Source organism: Schistocerca gregaria, chromosome 1, assembly GCF_023897955.1.
Source record: "Schistocerca gregaria isolate iqSchGreg1 chromosome 1, iqSchGreg1.2, whole genome shotgun sequence".
Lineage (NCBI taxonomy): Eukaryota > Metazoa > Arthropoda > Insecta > Orthoptera > Acrididae > Schistocerca > Schistocerca gregaria.
In genome coordinates, this window is record NC_064920.1 from 187,354,366 (window position 1) to 187,377,541 (window position 23,176).

At 39.7% G+C, this 23,176-nt stretch overlaps 1 protein-coding gene across 1 annotated transcript in view; it reads right to left on the bottom strand.

The window, feature by feature from the left end:
• The window catches only part of LOC126336461 (dynein light chain Tctex-type protein 2B-like), an 85,920-nt gene that overhangs the window by 9,773 nt on the left and 52,971 nt on the right, over positions 1 to 23,176 (bottom strand). The window contains exon 3 of the mRNA XM_050000175.1: positions 15,973 to 16,106. Within this exon, the coding sequence (XP_049856132.1) occupies positions 15,973 to 16,106 (134 nt within the window). The remainder of the gene's footprint in view (positions 1 to 15,972; positions 16,107 to 23,176) is intronic.

Below are 23,176 nucleotides of genomic sequence, written 5' to 3' on the forward strand. Positions count from 1 at the left end.
GTGGAGGTATTGCTGGTGGTCAGTAGGTTTGATATGTACGGACATACTGATGTAGTCATCTTCGAGGTGGAGGTCAACATCTAAGAAGGTGGCTTGTTGAGTTGAGTAGGACCAGGTCAAGCAAAATGGGGGAGCAGTTGTTGAGGTTCTGGAGGATTGTGGATAGGGTGTTCTCACCTTCCAACCAGATAGCAAAGATGTCATCAATGAAGGTGAACCAGGTGAGGGGTTTAGGATTTTGGGTGTTTAGGAAGGATTCCTCTAGTCGGCCCATGAATAGGTTGGCATAGGATAGTGCCATGCGGGTGCCCATAGCCTTTGTTGTAGGTTTGTTTGTAGGTAATGCCTTCAAAGGAGAAGTAATTGTAGGTCAGGATGTACTTGGTCATGGCGACTAGGAAGGAGGTTGTTGGTTTGTAATCCGTCGGACATTGGGAAGATAGTGTTCAATAGTGGTAAGACCATGGGCATTAGGAATGTTAGTGTACAGGGAGGGAAATTTGTTGTATTCAGACTTAGAATATGCTCAAGAAATTTGCAGCAGACTGATGTTAAGGATATTTTTCTGTAATTTTGCAGGTCCATTGCTTTATTCTTCTCATATACAGGAGTCACATGCACTTATTTCCAGTCGTTTAGTACTTTGCACTGTGCTTGAGATTCGCGATAAATCTAATGGGTCAACGCCATAGAGTACTCTTTGTAAAACCGAATTGGGATTCTGTCCAGACCTGGTGACTTATATATTTTCAGATGTTTCTCAACACCAGAGATGCCTATTTCAATGTCATCCACACAACTGTCTTCTACTGTCACATCAGACTGGCCAACAAATGACTAGATAAAAGCAAACCATTTACTGATTTTACGAAGTACCAGAACCTTCTCAGGTTCTTGGCAAGAACTTTCACTAAGGTATGGCAGTGGAAATAACTGTATGCTCTGTGCATCAATATTTTTATACGCATATGGATTTCTACTAACTTTTGCCTGTCAACATTTCTGCATTTTTTAAACCGAGAGTGCAAAAATCTTCAATTTGCTACAATTTTCCAACTTTTATTACTAAACCACAGTAGATCTCTCGGTCCTTAATCCACTTATTTGGCACAAACTACTCTGTGGGGTGATTTAGAGTCAGTTTAAAGATTTCCCATAATTCCTTTGCATCCAATATGTATATTTTACTGTACATAGCTTCATAACTTTACTAATCAATTTTCGTTGTGGTTGATGTTATTATTAGTATTTCTTTCTAAATTACAGTTACTTGGGCTTAGCTAACATTCTACGATGCATCATTGCTAAATCGTGGTTACAGTCACCCTTACACAATGGTAGGTTATGCTCATGCAGATTATCAACATTCTGTGTTGCTGACTTTTAATACTACACACATTCATCCACACTCTAAAACTGAACAAGTGCTGATGAAGAAAACTGACGTAGAAGAGGAGGATTTCTCTACAATCTGCCGAAAAAGAAGTATTTCATTCCGTAGCTCCACAGCTTATACCATCACCTGCACCCTTACACTGGTTAGACCTAACATTATGCACACAATATATTAGTTATAGACATGCAACAATGTTAATTTTAATTGAAACATTTTGTGATCTTTCTTGGATGATTTGGATGTTTTGAATCATAAATTTGTTAGAGCTTCCTTATCATGGATTTTTTATTCGCATGTACAACCAAGGATGAAAATTTAAGAGTTTTTGGGAATGTGATGTCACCTTTGCTGCAGCTCAAATGATATGAACACAAATATACCTAAGTGAAGTGCAACAATGAGCAGTTCTGCATCTCTGGACTTGACAATGAGTGTTGCAATTGTTTGTTTTTAGAGTGTGTACAAGTGGGTAGTCGTTAAAGTGGAGTCTAAGATGTGGTCAGGTGTGAACACTTGGACAAAGGAAGTATTACAAAGAAAGCCAAGTATTGTAGAGAATTTTACAATTGCATGTCGGAAGGATATTGAACAATAATTTGCAAGTAGGGAACGTCTTCCAAGATTAAACTTTCATGAAAGATGAAGTTTCTCTTGAATCTCATGACATGATTTTGTTACTATAATCCAATAATACCTTCTGACAAAGGATACAGCAAACTAATAGTGGCAGCTCAATCCATTGTGCTTAATGAACTCCACCCAACTGAGCATCACATAATACTAATCATGAAATAATCCATCACTGACAAGGAGAAGAGTAAGAATTACTAAGGTGGTTTCTTGTTGGCTTCCACACTGCAGTACTACATCTGTTGGAAGGTTGTTGTTGTTGTGGTCTTCAGTCCTGAGACTGGTTTGATGCAGCTCTCCATGCTACCCTATCCTGTGCAAGCTTCTTCATCTCCCAGTATTTACTGCAACCCACATCCTTCTGAATCTGCTTAGTGTACTCATCTCTTGGTCTCCCTCTACGATTTTTACCCTCCACGCTGTCCTCCAATACTAAATTGGTGATCCCTTGATGCCTCAGAACATGCCCTACTAACCGGTCCCTTCTTTTTGTCAAGTTGTGCCACATCTTCCTCTTCTCCCCAATGCTATTCAATACTTCATCATTAGTTATGTGATCTACCCATCTAATCTTCAGCATTCTTCTGTAACACCACATTTCGAAAGCTTCTATTCTCTTCTTGTCCAAACTAGTTATCGTCCATGTTTCACTTCCATACATGGCTACACTCCATATATATACTTTCAGAAACGACTTCCTGACACTTAAATCTATACTCTATGTTAACAAATTTCTCTTCATCAGAAATGCTTTCTTTCCCCCATTCCTGTCAATTGCTCCCTTATGCTCTCCCTGAAACTCTGTACAGCCTCTGGTTCTTTCAGTGTATCCCCGTCCCATCTCCTTAAATTTCCACCTTTTTGCAGTTTCTTCAGTTTTAATCCACAGGTCATAACCAATAGATTGTGGTCAGAGTCCACATCTGCCCCTAGAAATGTCTTACAATTTAAAACCTGGTTCCTAAATCTCTGTCTTACCATTATATAATCTATCTGAAACCTGTCAGTATCTCCAGGCTTCTTCCATGTACACAGCCTTCTTTTATGATTCTTGAACCAAGTGTTACCTATGATTAAAATTCTACCAGGCAGCTTCCTCTTTCATTTCTTTGCCCCAGTCCATATTCACCTACTACGTTTCCTTCTCTCCCTTTTCCTACTACCAAATTCCATTCACCCATGACTATTACATTTTCATCTCCCTTCACTATCTGAATAACTTCTTTTATTTGATCATACACTTCTTCAATTTCTTCGTCATCTGCAGAGCTAGTTGGCATATAAACTTGTACTACTGTAGTAGGTGTGGGCATCGTATCTATCTTGGCCACAACAATGCATTCACTATGCTGTTTGTAGTAGCTTACCCGCATTCCTATTTTCCTATTCATTATTAAACCTACTCCTGCATTACCTCTATTTGATTTTGTGTTTATAACCCTGTAGTCACCTGACCAAAAGTCTTGTTCCTCCTGCCACCGAACTTCACTAATTCCCACTATATCTAACTTTAACCTATCCATTTCCCTTTTTAAATTTTCTAACCTACCTGCCCGATTAAGGGATCTGACATTCCACACTCCGATCCGTAGAATGCCAGTTTTCTTTCTCCTGATAACGACATCCTCTTGAGTAGTCCCCGCCCAGAGGTCCGAATGGGGGACTATTTTACCTCCGGAATATTTTACCCAAGAGGACGCCATAATCATTTAATCATACAGTAAAGCTGCATGCCCTCGGGAAAAATTATGGCCGTAGTTTCCCCTTGCTTTCAGCCGTTCGCAGTACCAGCACAGCAAGGCCGTTTTGGTTATTGTTACAAGGCCAGATCAATCAATCATCCAGACTGTTGCTCCTGCAACTACTGAAAAGGCTGCTGCCCCTCTTCAGGAACCACACGTTTGTCTGGCCTCTCAACAGATACCCCTCCGTTGCGGTTGAACCTACGGTACGGCTATCTGTATTGCTGAGGCACACAAGCCTCCCCACCAAGTTATGGAAAAAAAATTACAAACATGAGTCAAAGATCGTTTTTTAACATCTGTGATATCTAGGCTTATGGAATAAAATATATCAGTTACAGTATATAATTTAATCATATCTATGATTACTTACTTTTTTTATTGAAAATAAGCCTACTAATTACATTATATTGTTCTCTTGGTATTTGTTTTTAGCACATCGTCATTGAACATTTGAGAAATTTGTTCACTCAGTTTGGGTGTTAGATTATAAGTTCGCTCAGTTACAGTTGTAAATTCCGTAGGAGACAGCTCCCTTAGTACATTTTTAAGTGGCATCAAAACATGATCCTTCTCATTTTTTTTAAAGATGTCCTTGGTCCTGTAGGGTGATAAAATACAACATGTACATCTTGGTTTTGACAGTCAATATTACCAACTTCGCCAATCCATGACTGTACATTGTAAACACAAGACACTATGTCTTTATTTTGAAGAACCAGTTGTACAAGTTTTCCACACTGAAGAAGTTCACTATCTGGCAAAACTGATGTGATCTTACACTTCAGCAAGTTGTGTGAACGGGGTACAAAACAATGAAAAGATCAAGTGCCTTTAATCTTCCGATAAGTGTTGTACCTTTCCTTCAAGACACTGTCATAGACTTCCTGTATTTCCTTACATTGTACAAAAACATAGGTAATTACTTTGATACGTTTTTACAGGATTCAAACATTTTTTGAGGTGTTATGATTTGATTGTCATCGGTCCCCTGCAGACTTGCTTTTGTGACAGCTCGCTCTGATGTACCCCTGACGCCATCACAAGCATTCTTCCCATGGCATGAAGCAAAAAAGTGCCATTCCACATCAAACCCAAAGTCTTCTTTAAGAAATGAGATGTTAATAATTTTTTTGTTTTTATATTGACTTGCTGCCCCATCCGAAAAGTAAATCAGTTTTTTTTTTGAAGGGTGGTGCTCTTTAATGTAGTTTGTCAATTTTAGTTGAAAAATGTGCACTGCTGTAGTGTTGTGTTCAAAGCAGTCACTTATGACACAAAAGCTGTGACTCATTAGTTTATGTTCATCTTTATAATAGAATACAAATGGATGAACTGCGGCCTGTTTGTTTACCCAGTGGTGCCCTTGTACTTCATCTTGAACAACAAAGGAATAATTTTCCGAAAAGTCAGTAAGAACTAAGCATTCATCAGTGGCCAAGGTTTGCTTTTTGTCTTTCAATAATTTACTTTAAGCTTTTGTAATAAAATGATGCATTCAGATTTTCAAGGTTAGTCACTGACACTTCAAAAAACTCTTCTCGTGACTTTATGACTGTCACCATTTCAGTTCTGTCTTGTCTCACCCACTGTTTGTATTTTATATTGTCAGGCATCAAATTGTCTTCTTCAGATTCTTCACACATGTCAATTAAGGCTTGTTTGCCTAGACAATCTTCACATTTTCCCTTGATCATACAATTGTAACTGTCAATATTGCATACCAAAACTTCCAAAAGATCTTTAAAGTCAACTCTAAGAATGGCCCCATCTATCATCAACTTTACGTTCTGATGATACAAAGACACGCATTATGGGTGCCAGATGCCCCTGCAGCAATACACCATCTTGGTCTCAACTTGCAAAACTTTGCTCTTCCAATTTTAGGGGGTGTCAGATTTTCTTTTTGAATTCAGTGAATAGTTCATTTAAATTACACAATATTAATCTTTTTTTTCTCTGAATCTTAGATCCACTTTCTTTCACAGAAAATGTCTTTTTTGCCAGACATCAAACAGCTGTTATTGTCATCATCATAATACTTAATAACTTTACTGATTTTGTTTTCATCTATCAAATTAGATGAACTTTTCTTTTGTAATGCTGGTAAAATTCCTTGTTCTTTTACTAATTGCCTTGTTAACTTAACAAGACGTTCTGCTACATTAAATTGATCACTAACTTTTGCTTGGCCCCAAGAATTTGGCAGTATACTGATAAGCTTAATTTTATCCTCTTTGTTTGAAGTACTGCATTTAGTTTTTAGTTTTTCTTTCAAATCATCATATTTGGTTGGTGAAGTTTTAGGACTTCCACCTGTTTTAGTACAAATTGTATTTTGAAATGAAACCTCCAAATTCTTTTTGACTGTAGCTGCCACTTTCTCAATTTTTGTATTCAAGACACTTGGTCTTTTATCTTGACTTAGTTTCCTAATTTTACTAGCATGTGATATACCAAGGATTTCACAAGCTGCTTTAATGGTTGCTGATAAGTCACAAAATTCTGTATCTGAGGCATCACCATCCTTTCTCTTGTGAATTACAAATATCTTAGAATAACATGTTGAACACAATGATTTTCCTGGTATGAGATCGACAAAAGGGCTTTTATTTTTAGGAAAACGATCAAATGTTATAGGTTTTTTATGTTTCTCAAAAGGGTCCATACAACACTGACCAAAAAGGTGATGAAATTTTTTAAAGCATTTCATTTCATTGTACTTGCACGTTGATTTGACCTCTGGGCCAACTCGTAAGTAAAACAACATTTCTTCTTCACTGTAATCTTTGATTAAAGTAATGTATTTAGAGATACACTCCATACACAGTTTTATGACATGCTTCATTAATAACAACACCAACAGAACAATGAGACACCATTTTTCATCTGCACACTTCAAGAACTTCTAGCTAAATAAGTGTGAGTAGACAGTTGTTGGTGTAAGGTGGAAGACAACAATCAGACTTTTATAGGCTTGCAGATCCAATTGTTAGCCAGCTGAAACAATTACCACAGCATTGTTTTGACAAATACTCACTAGCTAGTGTAATATGGTGTGTTACATTATGCAATTGGTATAATTTATTTGATTAGCCTACCAGATATCACAGATGTTAAAAAATGTATTTTTGACTCGTGGTTGTAATCTTTTTTCAATAGCTTCCAATTGAATCTCAAATTTTAAATTTATACTGAAGTTTGATATCATAAATATCTATTAACTGTCAAATTTTCAGACTTTTATCTGGTCCTCCAATAAAGATACTGCAGGCCACAAAATGGAAAAATTTTAAAAATCCATTTTTTAAAATAGTGTATTTTTAAGTGTAAGCTGCTCACCATTGATACTCATAAAAAGTAACTATACTATAGAGTGTAACAGCAGAAAAAATATTAAAGCTGAGAAATTAATCTTTCTTTGGAACACTACTGTTCAAAAATTGAGGGTTTTTAATTTGTGGCTGATAACTTTGAACTATTACAAATATATTAAAGAATACATTCAGTTACGTGATAACGATGTTAATTTGTAGCCCAGTGTGTGTTGAACTAAATGCATTTTATTTGAAAAGCTTAGGACAATCCACTATTGAATAATCGTAAAAAATGTAGATGCTTGAAAAAAAAAAAAGTATGTGGCCTGGAACAAACATGGCCACCATTTCAAAATAATAATTTAAAAAAAAAATATTTTTGTGACTACTAAGCATCGGGGAACTCACCCACCAAATATAATTTTTTTCTGAGATGGTAAAGCAATCAGTACTGGACCACTTGGTATGGATTGACCCTTAGATAAAGTTCAAAATAATGGGTGGATTAACAACCAAGGACACTATGATACTATGCTTTTGTTTCAGTACCTATCAATACAAAATACTCAATAATTGCACAGTATCTCAAGAAATATCAAAGGCATAATCTGTATCACCTCAGGCCCGGGGGGTTACCTTCATAGTCTCAGATGTTATTGAATTTAGCATATGTTAAAATTCACGAGTAAGTAAGAAACAAGTATTTTTTTGTTTTCTCCAAAAAAATTCCTGCCCACGATCAGGCCTCCAAAGATGACACTGCGAACACTATGTTGAAAATGCAAATTTCAGAACATTTTTTGAAATTCTGGACCTCTGTAATAGTTCTAGATATTTTTTAGAGTATTTTTATTTGAAAGATAATTGATTTCTGTTTACAATGGTATCCTCCGTTTGGACATATCAGTCAAAGTTCTTTCACTGTTGCCTTTTGAATTTTTTTTATAATTAACAGATTTTTTTTCCAAAAATGCCAGTCCAGAAAAGTCAGATTTTTTCTGTTGGTTAGCACCATGTAGTACTATATTCTCTATAAAAGAGAGCTTCCACTTTTAAGTTGGACAGGTTTAAAAAAAAAAAAAAAAAAACACCTTATAATGTACACTCCTGGAAATTGAAATAAGAACACCGTGAATTCATTGTCCCAGGAAGGGGAAACTTTATTGACACATTCCTGGGGTCAGATACATCACATGATCACACTGACAGAACCACAGGCACATAGACGCAGGCAACAGAGCATGCACAATGTCGGCACTAGTACAGTGTATATCCACCTTTCGCAGCAATGCAGGCTGCTATTCTCCCATGGAGACGATCGTAGAGATGCTGGATGTAGTCCTGTGGAACGGCTTGCCATGCAATTTCCACCTGGCGCCTCAGTTGGACCAGCGTTCGTGCTGGACGTGCAGACAGCGTGAGACGACGCTTCATCCAGTCCCAAACATGCTCAATGGGGGACAGATCCGGAGATCTTGCTGGCCAGGGTAGTTGACTTACACCTTCTAGAGCACGTTGGGTGGCACGGGATACATGCGGACGTGCATTGTCCTGTTGGAACAGCAAGTTCCCTTGCCGGTCTAGGAATGGTAGAACGATGGGTTCGATGACGGTTTGGATGTACCATGCACTATTCAGTGTCCCCTCGACGATCACCAGAGGTGTACGGCCAGTGTAGGAGATCGTTCCCCACACCATGATGCCGGGTGTTGGCCCTGTGTGCCTCGGTCGTATGCAGTCCTGATTGTGGCACTCACCTGCACGGCGCCAAACACGCATACGACCATCATTGGCACCAAGGCAGAAGCGACTCTCATCGCTGAAGACGACACGTCTCCATTCGTCCCTCCATTCACGCCTGTCGTGACACCACTGGAGGCGGGCTGCACGATGTTAGGGCGTAAGCGGAAGACGGCCTAACGGTGTGCAGGACCGTAGCCCAGCTTTATGGAGACGGTTGGGAATGGTCCTCGCCGATACCCCAGGAGCAACAGTGTCCCTAATTTGCTGGGAAGTGGCGGTGCGGTCCACTACGGCACTGCGTAGGATCCTACGGTCTTGGCGTGCGTCGCTGCGGTCCGGTCCCAGGTCGACGGGCACATCGATGTACTGTGGAGACCTCACACCCCACGTGTTGAGCAATTCGGCGGTACGTCCACCCGGCTTCCCGCATGTCCACTATACGCCCTCGCTCAAAGTCCGTCAACTGCACATACGATTCACGTCCACGCTGTCGCGGCATGCTACCAGTGTTAAAGACTGCGATGGAGCTCCGTATGCCACGGCAAACTGGCTGACACTGACGGCGGCGGTGCACAAATGCTGCGCAGCTAGCGCCATTCGACGGCCAACACCGCGGTTCCTGGTGTGTCCACTGTGCCGTGCGTGTGATCATTGCTTGTACAGCCCTCTCGCAGTGTCCGGAGCAAGTATGGTGGGTCTGACACACCGGTGTCAATGTGTTCTTTTTTCCATTTCCAGGAGTGTATGTCTTCACTGAAGTAATTTCTTACTAATTTATTTGTTACAATGTTTATTTCTATTGCCTTTGTTGCAGTTTTTTCTTATCACTTTCTTTGTTGCAATTATTTCTTTTCACTTTCATCGTTGCAGATATTTCTTACACTTTGTTGTAGTTCCTTGTCAGTTTCTTTGTTGTGGTTGTTCATTGCCAAGTTTCCGTATCGTAGTTGTTCAGTGCTAACTTGTTTACTGAAATGGCTTCGAAGAAATATAAGACCATCCAGTGAATTCTGTGTTTTCGTAATGAACTGGCAAAGTTGACACAGTTGCAGTGTGTTTTGTGAAAAAGGCTGTTGGAAATGCCTTCTGACTGGGGCCACAGGAGAGTTAAGTGTGCTGACTATTTGCATGTCCATAAAATAGTAATATATAAGACAAACAAAAAAACAGACTTTGTTCAGGTTGGGAATAAGTGTTCTCATTTGAAGACTCTGTTTCAAAGTCAAGATGTTACCAGTGACGACTTTTTGCGTTCTAAATGTTTTGACAGAATAACAACAACAATAGTATCTGAACATGGCGAAGCCTTCCATAGTAAAGATGATGCAGATTTTGCATCAACAGAGGAAGAATTAAATACCCTGAATCAGTCAACTACAGAGGTATGTGTTAGTCCTGTTAAGAACCTGAGGTCAGTGAAGTCGATTCATAAGCTCTATGCATCAAGACAACGCAGAGAAATTACTAAAGCTATGGATGAATACACTACAGCAAAACTGAACACACACTTCAAAGCGGAAATTCCATCTTCAGAAGAAAATGAACCAAAGCACTGTTGCACCTCTTGCCAGGAATTTTTCACAAATATGAATTCAGCTGTTGAATATTGTGCATTGCACAGTGAAAAGGTGCAAGTTTTAATTATTATTCCAGACACATTTTCAAAGAAAACAATTTTGAACCACGTTAGATCAGTATCAAAGTACATGGTAAACAGATCAAGAAATGTGAGGTTTGTAAAAGGAGTCTTTGGAAGAACAGATCCCTATTATGGTCATTCTGTAGAAGCACCTCAAGTTCAAATAGTGCAATCATTTTACTTGGAAGATAAATGGGGCTGTTCTCGCCAGAGTGCCAACAAAAAAGACACTATAATTGTAACAGCTGAAGGTCAAAAATTTTTGAAAGTGAAGAGCTACATGACTCACGGTATTAAAGAAACTTTTGCAATTTATAAGAACAAGAAACTGCAACAACACATTGCAGAAGTGAAAGGATAGGCTGAACAACTATGTTTAGTGGTTCACTGTGATTTTGCTGAGAACTAGTCTGTAATTCTCCCACAAGAAGTACAAGGGTAATGACAAGGTTTCAATTTTTACAGGAGTAACATACTTTCAAAACAACACCACAAGTGTTGCAGTTATAAGTGATGATGCAGGACATGACTCACCACATGCTTTGCTTGCAATACGCAAACTTCTTCAACTGCAAACAGAGGCAGAGAAGATCATCATTATTTCAGATGATGCTCCTAGTCATTTTAAAAATCGTTACTAGCTGTTTGAATTGAGTAAGTCGCTTGCTCCAACTGACTGGGTATACCATGGTACTGGTCACGGGAAGGAGACTTGTAATAGTCTAGGAGGCCTGCTGAAGCACCATGCTACAAAACATAATTTTTCCAGACCAAATACAGCTGTGATTCAGAGTGCTGAGGATTTTACGGGAGTTGTGAAATCTTATACATCCAAGACCTCATTCTTCTGTCCATAGAGGAAATCGGAGAATTCCGTGAGCAGAAAAAAGAAGAATGGTCCAAACAAACTACTCCTGTGAAAGGAATTCAGAAGACACATTTTTGGACTCAAAGTGATGGGCAAACTTTTATTGCACGCACTTTAAAGAGCAAGAATGAAGAAATTTCATTCATTCGGCCAACACATCAGAAACAGCAGGATAATATTCAGATTCACAACTTGAGAAGGGGGATGTTTGTGGCATGTGTGTATGACTGTGACTGGTGGATTGCAGACATTATGGACACCTGTTATGAGTGAAATGAAACTGTAGTGAACTTTATGCTACCAGATGGATCCACTTCTGGATATAAGTTTCCAGCTGAAGGGCAGCAACAACGCCATCAGTGCTCACTTTCTGTCCAAAATGTTTTGAAGACTGTAAGTGCTCCAAGTGTGTCTTACTTAGTCCTTCATTTTAACATATGCTAAATTCAATAACATCCGAGACTATGAAGGTAAGATTTTTTTCCTAGCCTGCCTGAATTGATATGGGCTATGCCCAAAGAACCAGTACTGGAAATATTGAATGGTGTTGAGGAATATATAAACCTTTCACTGTTGGTTTAATTAGAACTAAAACATGTGGAATCTCTACCCAGCATAAGAGAAACAAGTGGAGTAATAAAAATTAAATACTATTTGTACTCTCTAATAAATATATCACATTTCAGCACCATATACCAATGTCTACCTTGAAAAAGTGCCTCAAGTTGATTGTAAACCCAGGTTGCTTCATGTAACATAGCATACTTCCCATACATTGCCTAGTTGTTATGCATTCAATGAAAGCTTAAAAATACATAATGAATCAATACCTTGTGATACTATCAATATTGCTACCAAGAAAATTTAGATATTGGTCAATGTGCCTGCTTGCTTCCACAACATAGCAACCTAGGAAGCTTGGCTCATTGGAACGGCTGTCATAAGACTGCACTGGCAGTCACGACTTAGCACACTGTCATCACAGGCCAATCCTGTCAGCCATCAACGCGGGACGCACTATGCCCCCAGCTGGGTCATTAGCTGTTGCCCATACCACTAGTGCTATATTGACACATAGCTGAAATCGATTCAGAAAACATCGTTCTTGTGAAAAGCACCTAACTACTCACACGAAGTGTTGAGTGTCATCAACTAGGAATTTCAAAAGGATCCCCTATTTCTAGATTTCCAGAAGGCTTTTGACACTGTACATTACAAGTAGTTAGTAATCTAATTGTGTGCTTATGGAATATCGTCTCATTTCTGTGAAGGGATTTATGATTTCTTGTCAGAGAGGCAGCAGTTCACAGTAACTGATGGAAAGTCATCGAGTAAGACACAAGTGATTTCTGGCATTCCCCATGATAGTGTTATAGGCCCTCTCTGCTCCTTATCTATATAAATTATGTAGGAGACAATCTCAACAACTATCTTAAGTTTTTTGAAGATAATGCTGTCATTTATTGTCTAGTAAAGTCATCAGAAGATCGAGACCAATTGCAAAATGATTTGGATGAGATCCCTGTACGGTTCAAAAATTGGAAATTTATCATAAATAAAGAAAAGTGTGAGGTCAGCCACATGAGTGCTAAAAGGAATCTGTTTAAGTTCAATCAAATCTAAAGGTCAAAAATTCAACAAAATGCCTAGGAAGTGCAATTACGAACAACTTAAATCAAAGAGAACTCACAGCAAATGTTGTTGGTAAGGCAAACAAAAGACTGTGTTTTATAGGCAGAACACTTAGAAGATGCAACAGATCTTCTAAAGAGACTGCCTACACTACACTTGTCTGTCATCTTTTGGAGTACTGCTGCCCAATTTTGGATACTTACAATATAGGATTAACAGAATACATCGAGAAAGTTCAGAGAAGGGCAGCACACTTTGTATTATCGAGAAATAAGGGAGAGAGTATCATAGATGTGATACAGGATTTGGGATGGAAATCACCAAAACAAAGGCATTTTTCATTGTGGAGGGATCTTATTACACAATTTCAATCAACAAATGTCTCCTCCAAATGCAAAAATATTTTTTTGACACCAAACTACATAGGAAAATATTATTATCATCATCATCATCATAAAATACGGGAAATCAAAGCTCACATGGAATGATATAGGTGTTCATTTTTTTCTGCATGCTGTTCAAGAGAGGAATAATAAAGAATTACTACAAAGGTGGTTCGATGAACCGTCTGTTAGACAGTAAGTGTGATTTGCAGAGTATCCATGTAGATGTAGATGTAGATGTAGTGGAGTACTACAGATTGGGATCACTCACAGCCCATAAGTGCTGTTTATAATCTATCCAAAATGAGAAGACACTGTCACTTACCTGATGGGTTAGTGTCGGTTTAAAGTGCTGAACCTTTTGGACATCTTAGTGTCTCAGGTTCAAAGACTGTTAACATTTGTCATGGATGTGAACTGTATTAGGAGGGCTTTGCGAAATAATTGCAGTTTATGTGGTCTCTTAACAGAATCAGCCTTGAACCAGAGATCCCAGTCAGCTGAGATGCAGCTGCAGATGACCTCACCCTATACATTGTGGTTGACTCTCAGAACTCTGCCTAGGAACCATCTACGTACGGACCATGTTCCACCCACCTGATATCTTGTCAGGGGACATCATGACTAATCTTTTGTTCTACTTCATCTCCATTACATTAAGAACACCTGCCTCACATTACATTTACTTGCAACATATGTTGTGATCAAAAAGTAACAGGAATTTTTATTTTTCTTAAAGAATTTTTACTTATTCATCAACATCAAACTTTGTCCCCTTCAAAGTAATACACCTCAGATATAATATACATGTGCCAGCACTTTTTCCAATCTTGGAAGAACTGCTGAACTCACTTTTCGGTGTGGTGTTCAGATCCTTCAGTACTCTGTTTTTTATCTCACCAATGGTGGCAAAGTGACATTCTTTCATGGTTCTCTTCAGCCTTGGAAAAAGAAAGAAGTCACAGGGGGCCACATCTGGTGAATACGGTGGCTGAAACAACATAATGATTTTGTTTTTTGCCAAAACAATCACGACTAAGCATTGAGGTGAGAGCAGGAGCATTACTATGATGCAATTTCCAGGAGTGGTTTTGCCACAATTCTGGCTGTTTTCTTTGGATTGCTTCACACACATATGGTGCATAGCTTCCCGGCAGCATTCATTATTGATCATAAGACCATAAGGCAGGAACTCATGATGCAGTATTCCATTGTAATCAAAGAAAACAATGAGGAGAAACTTCCAATGTGATCAAACTCAAGACTTTTCTCGGCCTTGGCTCTTCAAACAAGTTCCATTGGGATGACTGGGCCTTAGTTTCAATGTCATACCTATATATTCAAGTTTTGTAGCTTGTTATAATCTTCTTCAGAAGTTTGTGATGCCATTTTTGGTCAAAATTCAACAATTTCAGAACAAACTTTGTTTCTACATGTTCCAAGGCAAAAAAAAACTTGCTTGGCACGAGCCAAGGGATATGCTGACATCAGCAGCAACCTATCTGATTGTGATTTGGTGATTTTCCAGAACCATTTTCTTTAATGCTTCCACATCGTCATCAGTAATTGATATGGTAGGGCATACAGGTTTATACAACCCATAAACTCCTGTCTTACTCACAGTAGATTCACCAAAAGCCACAGCCAATATTCTGATGTAGCGCTACCCTGTATTCCATTTTTCAACCAAAATTTAATGCAAATTCTTTGATCTATTTTTTTGTAAGCAAAAATTTGTTGAGCACTCGAAGACATATATAACCTTATCGACTGTCAACAAAATACTAAACATTCAAAACAGCTGAACATGCGGACATACATCAGGAAGGAACAAGATTAAACAATTTTTTTTGTAGATCTTATGTGTAAAGCCCACAAAATTAAAAAATTCCTGTTACTTTTCTACCACACTCATATACAATTTGTTCTTAAGAACTGGTCACAATTTGAAAGTAACAGAAATAATAATGGTATTCACAGATATAACAACGGGAAAACTGTCTCCAGTATCCACAAACTTTTATTTTGTACTGAATGAAGCAGAGTATGCAGCTGTGAAAGTATCTGATTACCACTCTAGTGAATTAAAGGTAGTGCTAGACAACGAAATAAAGTTAAAATCATTTTTACTTCTACTCTCTAGGCAAATTCACAAGTAGATTCAGTTAATAAATTGAAGTGGTAGTGTTAGACAATGAAAGTAGTTTTCAAAAAAAATTGAAATTATTATTCTTTCTTCTTGTTTGGTGAATTTATAACTGAACCCAGTTACTAAATCCAAATGTAAGTAAGATTAAGGTAAAATCAAATTGTGTATATGGTCAGTATGTAACACATTTTCACTGATACTAATATATTAACTTTATAACCAACTGGCTTGTTCCATGTCATAATGAAATATCACAAATGTGATCAATGGAACATACAAATTACTAAACTAAAATTCTTCCATTAGTTTAAAGTGCATTGTGCATCAAAAGACCAACCAGTCACAAAGCAAGTGCCAAACCCACCATGAGGAAAGCTCGTCAAGTGTGGATCTTGCATGATATTTAGTTATCAAACTTCAAACTGGCATACTGACAGAAAGACAAGCAATGTATTCAACAGCTCAAAACTTACATTAATAAATGTATCACAAGCATAGTTGTCTGCATCTGCATCCCATAAACATCTTGCACCAATTTTCACACCAGCTCCATGCTGCTCACAAATAACCACTTGCACAATATACTTGTATTTTTTGAATGGCATCTCTGAAATTAGAAAAAAAAGACAGATTAAGACAAAAACTGTATCAAAACATGGCTTCAAGAATAGAAACAGCACTGCATGACATTCAAAATTTTAGTATTAGCATAAAAGGTGATGGATAATGAACATAACACAATATAACAATGCTTCTCTGAAATTTTAACAGATTCTTCCTCTCTTTCTTTTCACTGCTTTACGATAACAATTCTAAACTAAAGATTCTTTCTGTACTTTAGCCACAAAACTGAATGTTTTGATAATATGGAACATCATAACAAATGGACTTTAGACATTATTTTGTATTTAAGAAACACTCCAGACTACTTATTTTCTTTATTACTAAATGTAAGACAGTTTAACTGACAAAATATTACATAAACAACATTATCACAATAGCAGCTACCTCTGCTGAATCACTGTTTCCCTCTTGTTTGTAAATGTTCATAATCAATACTTTTTATCATTCTTTCTAAACAAATTTTATTACTATGAAGTGTGTGGGAAAAGTAATAAGACAAACAACACTGGTTGTGATCTGGCAAAGCTGTGTTTTGTTTACTTGTATAGAACAGGTGTGTTCATCCCTTCCAAATGGTCAGTCCAAGTTTCAGCTCTGTAAAGCCATTACAATATTTTTGAGGGCACCATCAGGGAAGTCGTGTTTTTGTTGTGTGTTACAATAATGGTACAGAAGAATTTAGAGCAATGTTATGCAATCAAGTTTAATACAAATCTTGGGGAATCCACAAATGTGTCCTTCAAAAAATTGAAACAGACCTATGAGGCATATTCCTTACCAAGTGTACAAGTTTTTTTTATGATATAAATCATTTTTGGAAGGCCGAGAACATGTTGAATATGAACCTTGCTCAGGGAGATCTTTAACTTAAGAAACTGATGAAAATGTCAAACGTTGTGTGCTCTTGTGAGATCAGACTGACATTTAACAATAAGGATGATCGGTGACCTGTTAAACACTTTCACTGCACATCAAATTTTGACAAAAGAGTTGCATATCACATACAAGTGAACACTGCATCATCAATATGCCCCAAGTCACATGGCCACTTCCACTACAGAATTTCTGACCTCAAAAGGCATTCCTGTTGTTCCACAGCTCCCATATTCAACCTATCTGAGTCCTTGTGAATTTTTTCTTTTCCCAAAATTGAAAAATGTCTTAAAAGGCCATCATTTTGGGTTTCTGGAGAACACTCAAAAGAACGTGACTGGCACGTTAAAGGTCCTACCAGTTGAAGCCTTTCAGTGCTGCTACCAAGACTGCAAATAATGACTCCAATGGGACTGCTGAAGGCAACTACTTTGAAAGGGACAATACTGTTGTTTGAAAAAAATAAAAACTTTGGTAGATAAAAGATCAGTCTCATAACTTTTCTCCCCTAAATTACAACTGTTTTTGTACAGCCTGGGATTAAACTTTGCATCCTTGTTTATTTTTCAAAGAGGAGATCACTCTTCTTATACAATTGTCTTCAATAAGCCAGCTGCAGCACATCAGCTGTGCTGAAAAATGGCAATAGGTTAACTTTTATCTAACCCAAGTAGCTGTCTAAATGTCTGTACTCTGTTATTATTAGATTCCAATATATCAAATTCCTAGCTTATGTTAAAGAGAACTTCTCTTGCCAGTGCCAGATTCACATTTCCAGATATAAGTTTTTCATGGTTTCCTTAAATTTATTTACAGACATATCCTTTTAATATCCAATAGCGCACCATTCTTAATTATCCTGTAGTCAACTAGCTGTGAAACACTAACCTGACAATCTTCATTTTTAAAATTTTGAAACCTTATGCACTCTTCTACTTTTTCTTGTGACTGTCCACATCTGTGCAGGGTCGGCTTGGGCATAACTGATTTGTCATGGATGTCCTTCCTGTCAACACCATATTTCCCCTCTCGACAGAATTTTGTACTCCAACTGGCTGTATGTAGTATGATTCTTACGAAAGCATGCGAAAGTTTTTTAATGTCTGTGAATCGTGTAACTTAGGCAGAGCTTCTTTACAAGCCCAGTATTCCCCTAGTGAAATGTGGGAAACCACCTGAAAACCACATTCATCCTGGCCAGCACAGTTGCTCTTGCTGTTAATCCACCAGGCAGATATAATATGGGGCTGGTGTACCTCCCCGACCCAGATGCGGTGCTTTAATACACACGGCTATCTGGATGGGTGGAAACTTCACACACTAACTGATAAAATTAGTTGACTGACATAATGCATTTATACATATTTAGGCCAATGAACTGTATATGAACTGTGGTAGTGCGCCTATGTATGCCACCATCAGAATTGCAGAGATCAAAATGAGAGTGCATCTTCACTTGCTGCCAGCACCACCACTGGCTGTGTGGAGACAGCCACATGTCAACAGTGCAGCCTACTCTCTCTTGCATCGGTCATACTCAGTGAATGTTCTCCTTGCCAACTAGGACTGTTCCATGATTCTGCTGTAACGTAGTTTGCCTGTTAATGGATTTCATCTGGGCTGTCTTTTCCTCTGTTTCAATGCTCACTTGCAAGTGTAATTCTGGTGCTAAATCAATAGTGTTGTATGGTCTGTGTAACCGGGTGTTATAATGAAACTACTGTTACTACAGGTTTCGGCGACAAGGTTGTTTTTATATCAGCATGTGCTCTGCAACGACAATGAATTCAATGTGGGTTCAGTTATTACAACAGTAGTTAAGCTTGCTCTTTTAGTTGGTTATGACTTTACAGGGTATTGGGATCCTTTCACAACTGCTCTCTGCACACCCTCCCGTGCCTCTAGCATTTCCACATTTCAGCAAGTAAAGGAAGTTTGGGACTCATACAAGCAGTGTTTGCAGTTATGGTGAAATGTTTCATTTTGCTTCGGAAACTTGCTGTGTTTACGGACCCTGCAGTGTTGTAATTTTCTCAAATGTGTGAGTTGCTCAGTACTTTTAATCTTAAGCAAACCCTTGTTGTGGCTTCCATATGGACTTCACCAGAAAGATTGGATAACCAATCTCCTCACTTCCAATGTTCAAGCTGGAAATGAGGTTTATTTGTGCTTGTTTTTACTAGTCCTATGCTGACTGCCTGATAAATGAAACCCTTGTCTGTTCTGCTCAGGACAGAGAGTGCAATGGGAGGCATTGCATTTAAAAGGTACTAGAGCCAGCAAGGTCCTGGCTATTGCTCAGGCATTCAAAGTGTTACAGTCTGTGAGTGAGTGGTTTAAGGTCGTAATGGACATAGCGGTGATGAGTTTAGTTCTACAGCATATGTGTCATTCACCAACAGCCTCGTCGTTTTCATCTTGTTTGCACCATTCGCAATCTGACTATGACTCTACCTGACATAGGTTTCCCTCATGTCCTGATTGTTTCCAGGCACAGTGTACGGCTTGCCGCAAACATGACCTTGTGGCAGCTGTCTGTCATGGCTGTCCGTGTGGCAAGGCCTCAGATGCGGATTGTAGAATTTCTGGGTTTCCTAGTGTCATGCTAGTTTAGTCCCAATAAGATTTATATTACCCTGAAAATTCAGCTAGAGCCATTTCTTTTCCAGGTCAATACCAGAACTTCTGCATCTCTCATGAACCTTGAAACATATTGCTTGGACCACCCCTGGCTTTTGTGTATCAATTGTTGTTTGCTTGGTTACATCAATAAGCCAATTCCCGTGTACCATTATACGCACATGCTGTACAGCATTGTGAATGCTCTTACCATTTCCCTGTTAAAGCAAAGTGTTCCATAATGTGCAAACTACCTTGACATTATTGTCATGGGTTACACAAGGCAGGGTAATCTTACTAACCTTCAGATTCTGTTCACCAAATTGCAAGATGCATGCCTTCCATGCATTCTGTAGAAACTGAAGTTTTTTCAAACTGAGATCAAATATTTGGGCCACCTACTTTCGAAGGACAGCATCAAGCCTATGATGCACTATGCAGCGGCGATTGATGAACCTACCAAAATTGCGGAATCTGATGGTACTTCAGTCAATTCAAAGTCAAATGGAATCCACTTACAGAATTTGAAGAAATTTAGAGGAGGATATTTCGGTACAGTGATAAGCTAGGGCTTCAACCACCTTTGATTGTGCTTCACCTTCGCTGAGTTACAATAAGCAACAAGTTTTTACCCCATCCTGCATAAGATGAAGCTGTCTCTGGTGCCGTATCCCAGTTCCATTACCTTGTTGTGCTTCCCTCATCCACCCCTATCCCACCTTTCCTATTGCCTCTTCCTTGTTAATCTCATTCATTTCAACAAAAGCAAAACTACATTACTGAGCTTGTACGAGTATTCTGAGGTACTTTCAAGTTTGTATGTTGAGTTTCCATTTGTAGTTCTAGTTTATATATATACATACTAAAGATATCCACTGCATGAATCTATTCAATTCTTCATTTGTATTTCATGCAGGACTCTTCAACATCATGTTTCGAATTATATTGCCTCACTTTGATTCCTCCAAGTTATTGGATTAAATTTCACACAGTCAGATCTCTTACTAATCAAAGTCATTTTTATGAATGTTTCCTGCATCACCACAAAGAATTATTGGATGCTTATCAATAAAAAACATAAAAAAATACTCTTTCTGGAGTATAAGCAGGGCTGAGTCTCTACATCCTCAGTCACTCCCATTTCTGGGATGACTTGTGTGTCCTACAAGTTACCACTTTGTACGACACAGGTGCTCCTCTTCTGGAGACAGTAAAGTGTCTCACCAGTACTGAACGTGTTTCCATTTGGTGCTGATTGCAAACATTCTGTTTACAGGCTCAATGCTGACAAGCATCACCAGGGACTGTTGCCCTCATCCATAGGCAGCACATGGTGCAGCAATGTCGGCACTGCTATTAGGAACTATCCTGTGCCCATGGGTCACGTGTTCATCAAGAGCCCATGGATATCCCTCTGCTGTGGCACAACCACCAGCATACAGTTGCAATTGCAGCTCCAATCCAGGCCACTCACACTGACCCTGCGTCAGCCCATATATTGAAGCCCCCGTTCACTCTACACACCACACCACATGGTTCCAGCATGCTGCCCGGAAGGCACCAGCTATCTCCCTGGGTCTCAGTGCAATTGATGCTGTTGTGCAACAGTGATTACTTCATGACCGATGTCACATCATCATCATGACCCAGGTCACAACACAGTCTTGGCTTTGCCACATTCATACTAGGTCTATGATGATCATTTCTGTTACTATTATCCTTTGTGGAACTTAAGTTTTCTGTTGTGAAGCTGCAATAAATGTACAATGTCAAACTGACTATGGAATGTTGATCAGCTGCTTGTAATACATACTATCATCACCAACGGATGACAGACGGCAAGAACTGTTGGTTCTGTTCCACAGTGCTTCTTACAAGCATTATGAACTATTGCTATCATGCCACGACTGTCTCAGCACCATCATTCTTACTGCAGATGATGCAGTGTAACATTGAGGCCATAAAGCAAAATGCCTGGAATGGACTGTCTGCCCAGCCATAGATCCATGACAGAAGGCAACACTTTGGGCCACCACCATCATTCCCCTGCGAAGCCCTGTCTGCTTCACGTGTTCCCTTGTCCAACATTGATGCAAAAACACCCGATATTCCGAGTTTGCGACAACACGCTGGAGCCATGGTCTGGTTTCCTCAACTATCTGGAGCATTCCTTTGTGGCCTTTGCCTTCACTGAGGACTTTCGCCAATGATCTCTTCTCCTCGTCTGATCTGGCTTTTCAGTCTACTGCCATCTTCTGCCCCTTAATCCTGGAGTCGCCTCTCTTCCCTCTCCTACGCTTACTTACATGATCACCTCACTCCTCATTGTGCTGGCCACAACAGATCCGGTGTTCCTCTGCACCCTTTCTCTTCCGGGGTTTCTTCTCCATCCCCTCTGGCCTCCTGGCTGGATCCTCCCACTTGTCCTTCCCCTCTGGACCCACCACATTCTCAATCACCTTTGTTGCAGGTTTTGGCATCTGCCCCAGCACCACTGGCTCCAGTGGCCCTGATCTGTGCCTGTTCCTGCACCTTGAATGCAGCCGTCCCACCAGGTTCTGATGCCTGCCACTAGCTCCCATGCCACCAGCTTCAGTGTCCACAGCCTGGATACCACCAGCCTGCCTAGTGTCGGCCCTCGTGATGCTAATGTATCACTCTCTCCAGTCACTGCCGGATCCACTTGAAAACCCTCTGGCCCCTTGCTGCTGACACTCCTGCCGCTGGATGTGGCACTGCTGGCCTGCCTGGCATCAGCCCACCCAGCATTGACCTGCTAGTTGCCACCGTCTCTGGCTGCGAGTTTGATTCTGCTCCTCTCCTCTTGCACCTTTCCATTGTGGAGATGCTGCCCTGTGTCTTTTGGCATCCAATTCTCCTTCTGTTCCACCTTTATTTTCCACTTCTCACTTCTCTCTTCTCTCTTCCTTTGCTGACCCCTGCACCTCCTGTGCACCTCCAAGCACTCTTCTGCGTGCATGTACACACTGTCAAGCCCCACCATCGCCAAACAGGCTTGGCCACTCCTGGCTTCCCTTCAGCCAGCTCCTCATCACTGATCAGTGCTCCTTCACACGTTTGACGATCTGCATCTTCCACCATATTTGCCAGAGTGGCCACCGCTGCTCTACCAGTACTGTCTCTGTTGTTGCTGGCTCTCTTGTCCTTATCAGCTACACTATTGCTGGCATCATAGCTACTGACACCAGTCTTGTCACCACTGGTGTACCTTCTCTTATTGCTGGCTCAGACGCAATTGGCACTGTCACTGTCACCACCATTCCCATCGCTGCTGTATTCGACCCACTGCATCTAGCTATAATGTCGGTCTTCATACCGCTATGAACACCGCCATGTGCTCCTCCACACCAGCACACTGTAGTTCCATAGCCCGCAGGTGTTCCTCCTTGGAATACAATTAGGTTTCTCGCCAGCACTGTGTGTGTTTCCATTTGCTGCTGATTGTAAACGTCCTGTTTATAGGCTCAACACTAGCAGGCATCATCGTGCATAGTTACCATCGTCCAAAGACAGCACACACAGCAACAATGGCAGCACTGC